Genomic DNA, 5,207 nt, shown 5'->3' with positions numbered 1-5,207 from the left:
ATGAGACTATTAGAAAAAACAAAAAAACACCAGTCTTTCAACTTTGAGGAGCACAGAGGTGAAAAGCTGAAGATAGAGGAAAGATAATTGTCCATGAAAATAAAAATAAAGACATGTTGCAGAACTTGCTGTAGATAAAAAGACAATGGTAAAGTTGGCAGGAAATCCTTTACACCACCCTACATATTAACATTGATGTATTTGTAAGAACTGTTGCATGAAATGAAACATACATGACTTTAACAGGCAGAGTTGGACATTACCGCCTCAAGTTAATTTGACTCAGGATAAAAGACTGAGGACAGGTAGGTTAAAAATACAGTGACTTGACAGAAGCAGGATGTTCACTATTCATTTCTTGTTTTTTTTCTTTGACCTGTAGTCAGGCAGTGAGAGGGAGAGGCTTAGGGACATACCGCTCAGGCCCACTGCTGTCTGGGACTGACACACTGGCATTGTACTGGGCGTGGCATGGGCCAGGGCCATTCAAGCAGAGATGTCAAAATGGGCGCCTCATTTAAGGACAGGGCACGATTATGGGCAGGGCCAACCAGGGTTTCAGATGGGCAGGTGGGCAGGCGGGCACAGGAGGGGCCATCCAGAACATGGGCAACAGAGGAGGAAGTGGGCAAAAAGTCAACAGTAAAATAAACAAGGAAGAGGGAAGAGGAACACATTTTAATATGCAGGCTCTACACTGATTCAAATGAGAACTGATTTTGTTTCTCTCAGAGGTTAGTTTGTCAAAGAGAGAAAATCAGAAAATGTGACACTGAAAAATGGGTAATGGCATTTTAAAACAAAGAGATAAACCTGGGATTATAGACCTGAAACGGTGAGAAAGTGGGAGGGGGGTAGAACAGTGTGAACGGCTACAGAAAGAGACAGTGACAAATTATTTAATGTTGGACCAAGTTTTCTAACATCAAATAAAAGTAATCTCAGCAGAATTAGTTGATATCTAGCTCTGTGCCAATAATATTGAAGTTATAGATATTTTATTCATTTCAAGACAATAGGGTTGATTTAATACATCGATATTAATGGAATAAAAAATATTTTAACCAAAGCTCAGTTTAGAAAAAACATGAGGTTCACACTAGAAACAACCTGAGAAGGTGGGTTCAGGCATCAGCTAACCACAGCCTTTGTTTACATAAGAGGAGACATGACTGAGTTCAGAGTGTAAACAAAATGTCTGAGCAGAGTTTTTGATGTAAATTTTTTATGTACTCACGTCTGTACGCAGGGCTTTGATGTTTTTACCACCCTTTCCAATCACAGCTCCTGCGTTCTGAAAGAAAAAAAAAAAGGAAATAAAGGTAACAGACAAAAACAAAAAAAACTCAGTGGTAAAAGCGAAGAAAATAAAATTATCTTATGAATACATAAATGTCCGTGTTCATCATGTACAAACAAATGAAACAGAGACCAATTTACTTTGCTCTGCAGGAGGATGCGAAGCTCAACCATCTCATCTGAATTCCTCGAGCGCTTTAACAATTTCTGTTCATCTGCATCCTCAGCAGGGCGCTTACCTGGTATAAGGAGATAAAGTAAGCATCAGATTCCTTGATCATGCAGTCATCATCAACAAGACAGACAGACGGACAGACGCACGCACGCAAATTTTCTACAAAACTTTTAACTTTATTGCTTTCGAAAAACAATTACCCTATTTTTCGGACCATAAGGCGCGCTGCATTATAAGGCGCAATATCAATGAACGGGTCTATTTTCATACATAAGGCGCATCGGGTTGTTGTTGTTCGCCCCTCCAGAGTCAGGCGGTTGTCACCATTTTTGTTCTGGATGGTAACCGTATAGTGATGGGAAGACCGACACTTTTTACTGATTAGGATCTTTGACTCTCGAACAGTAAAATGAACGAGTCGTGAACGAATCTTGAACTAATCATTTCATTTGTTTTACAGCAGGTGGCGCTTTAGCACTATTGTGGGCGTTGTAAAGAAGGCTGCGGTTCTCCGACACTAAATACTGAAGGCATAATGGTTTGCTTCCGCTGACAAAGTCTACAAAGTACACAAAATGCCATAAGCAATTAAAACCATGCGAAAAGCCAAGAAATAAAAACGGCCACAATGTGAAGATGAATGAGAGCAAAAAAGACCCGAGCTCTTTCATGTGACAAATGAAACGAATCTGCGAGAACGAAGCGAAAGATTAGTTCACAGAGAATGATCCGTTCATCGTGATTAGTTCACGGCGAAAGATTAGTTCACGGCGAAAGATTTGTTTGCAATTAATGATTAGTTTACAGCAAAAGATTAGTTTGCAGAGTAATTAGATCGTAGTGAAAAATTAGTTCACAGTGAAAGATTAGTTCGCAGAGAGTGATTTGTTCGCAGTGAGTGATTAGTTCGCAGAGTGTGATTTGTGAGTGATTCGTGAGTTCAATATGAACAAATATTTAATATGACTCGGTAGTCACAGTTCACAGTGAAAGATTAGATTGCAATGAGTGATTAGTTCGCAGTGAGTGATTCGTGAGTTCAATATGAACAAATCTTTCATATGACTCGGGAGTCACGAGTCATAAAATATTTGTGTATTTCGAACGAATCACTCGCGAACGACACATCACTATCACCGTTTTGTTGACGTTTTGACGCTGTTCCTTGCGGAAGTGCGGATATTTTGCAGAGAGAGTGTGTGTGTGTTTTGCCTGTATCGATTTAAAAAAAAAAAAGACAGCCATGCATTCAAGTCGTCCTGCATCGCACCATACATCGACAATACAAAAACAACGTAGTCTCCAGGTGTTGGGAGGCACGACACAACGTTGCACGGATTTGGGTTAGACAACCATACTGTAACAATTGTGATAACAGAGGTTAAAGTTTAACTGTTAAACATAATTGTTGGCTCCCACTGTGCTTCAGTTGTGTGCAATCATGCGTGATACGCTGTGTAGTTTGGCTTTATAAATTCGGTTCGAGTTCAGTAAGCGCAACCAGAAGTAATACATAAGGCGCACTGGGTTATAAGGCTTAAGTGCGCCTTAGAGTGCGGAAAATACGGTAATTCAAAAGTTGTACACTAAAATTATTTATCAGCACATTATTCTTATACTGCCAGTTTTGTTCTGAATTGTCATATGCAGTACTTCTGAATCTGAACACAATAATTTAATACAAATCTTAACAAAACACAGACAACATGGTGAGATATTTATACCGTTTGTCTCGTTGTTGCTAAATGATTCTTCGTGCTGTTCAATTTCTGTCTCCATGGTCTTCTTACAGTCAAAGCGACGAGCTGGAAAACAAAGGCAGCAACAGATCAGAGATAGAGCAGAAAATTGGCCCCGTTGAGCTTCGGTGGTCTGTCAGCATTATAAGAAATTATTTAGTCAAACATTAACAACCCTGTTCTGGAGATCCCGCTTATGCGAGAACAAAATCTGCAAAGAAAACTGGCAAACAACGACACTAAGAGATATTTATTTAATTTTACAGGCAGAGGCGTGTTCAAAGGCGGAACTAAAATCGCACCGAGCAAACAACTGCTGCGACCTGCCGTAGAGGAAAGACTATAAACACCGAGACGACAACGGCCGAAACGTTTCACTCATTTACAATATATACCTAACAATAATGGCGATTGGTCAACCACACTAATCAAAAATAACGTTTTACTAATAGGTAAAGCGTTTTTTAAATTTCAGCTCATTACAAATATGCTCCCCACGTTAGATACGATAGCTTAAATAGATATTTGACTGGGGGAGGTGCGACAGTTTCTTCTCAATCTGCGCTTAAGTAGCTTCGCAAACTACACACGTTTCCGTAGCTACCACTCATAAAAGGAACTACTGTGCATCAGCAATCGAATGCAAACGTCATATTATGAAATAATACTGTTCAGATGTATTGTTAATGGCTGCCTAAGCAAATGCAAATCTACTTAATGAAACTGTTAGCCACTTCAATGCTAAGCAGCCTGTAGGGAATGCAAAGAGCGTCACTTCAAACTTAATTCTCACCATTAAAAAAGCTTACATAATCCTTAACAGCCCAAATGGCTGTACATGACGCAGTGAGGTGACATTACGGAAAAAGGAGCTGAAAACATGTTATTTAATTATTACACAAACGTTAGTCAGTTACGCTAGCTGCTAACTACATTCGCCATGTTGCATACATTTCGCTTGAACACATGTTGGGCTAACCAGGCCGATTGATTAACCAGTATTTGAAGTGGACACTAAACACATCACAAACAATACCGTTACGAATACGAGTTATTTAAGAGGGCTTCTGTTACTCGAACTTAGTAAAATATAGGAAAATGAAGCACTAAATTCACGAACCTTCCGTGTAAGTCCTCCCTCGTCCCCTTCCTTCTCTACCAAACCTGAGATGTGAGTCGAACTGCTCCTACTGGTGGAGCGGGAGAAGGCATACAATAGGCAGTGATGATTGGTTTAAATAGACGTCAGTTCTAAAATAGAGGGACGCTTTTGCGCGAAGACGGCCCCTTCTGGTTGCTTGTTCGTTGACTAATTTGAGTTTTCCGGTCCTTCTAGTTTAGGAGATGTGATCCTTTAGAAATTTTTAATTTAAACAAACCCTCATGCAAGTGTTATAACAAGGACTCCAGAATCAATAGAATATGCATGGACCGTGCGATCCAGTATCGCTACTTTTATTTTGTCAGAGAGTGACTTCCGCGCTCTACCGCGCGACTGTAACCAATAAAATTTAGTCCTTGCTGTACTCGATCTCGGCAGCGGGACGGATTAGTTTAGCGGTCAATATCCACCACAGCAAAAATGGCAGAATCAACGGTTAGCAATGCTGACAAAGACAAGGAGACACACCCCTGGCCTCATATTGAAAGTATGTTTGCGTTACAAACAGTGCGAAACAGCAGTTTCATCATGCGGTGTCTTCTGTGTCGGCCAAAACAGACGGTTATTTCAGCTTTCAAAAGCTCATCGTCCAACCTGAGGAAACATGTTGCGCTAAGTTTGACCTACAAATCTTTTTTTTTTCTTTTTGCTGTGGATAGGCAAATGTTTGTCCTGTTAGGTTACATGAGTACTCTGTGCTGAGCTCGATCTGCTTGTAGCCTCAAAGACGTGTTTTTATCCACAGAGGGTCCAGAGTTTCGGAAGTTTTTGTTACTTGTGCTGTAATTTAAGTTATTTCGTAAATATTTAATTTTTTATGTACTCTTTATTT

The 5,207-nt window shown here is 40.0% G+C and overlaps 1 protein-coding gene across 2 annotated transcripts in view; it reads right to left on the bottom strand.

Annotated features, from left to right (window-relative positions):
- LOC103397093 (heterogeneous nuclear ribonucleoprotein K-like) overlaps positions 1-4,555 on the bottom strand; it is a 19,646-nt gene extending 15,091 nt beyond the window's left edge. Inside the window, exons 1-5 of one of the 2 annotated variants that reach the window (XM_017042642.2) lie at positions 4,334-4,555; positions 3,199-3,279; positions 1,441-1,538; positions 1,238-1,294; positions 417-460 (exon numbers count right to left, since the gene is read on the bottom strand). In XM_017042642.2, coding sequence (XP_016898131.1) covers positions 417-460; positions 1,238-1,294; positions 1,441-1,538; positions 3,199-3,253 — 254 coding nt within the window. In that variant the 5' untranslated portion in view covers positions 3,254-3,279; positions 4,334-4,555. The remainder of the gene's footprint in view (positions 1-416; positions 461-1,237; positions 1,295-1,440; positions 1,539-3,198; positions 3,280-4,333) is intronic. The other variant, XM_008335339.3, reaches the window with a different exon arrangement.
- Positions 4,556-5,207: the final 652 nt, after the last annotated feature.

This window comes from Cynoglossus semilaevis, chromosome W, assembly GCF_000523025.1.
Source record: "Cynoglossus semilaevis isolate Cse_v1.0 chromosome W, Cse_v1.0, whole genome shotgun sequence".
In the NCBI taxonomy this organism is placed as follows: domain Eukaryota; kingdom Metazoa; phylum Chordata; class Actinopteri; order Pleuronectiformes; family Cynoglossidae; genus Cynoglossus; species Cynoglossus semilaevis.
This window is presented reverse-complemented; position numbering and strand designations above follow the sequence as displayed.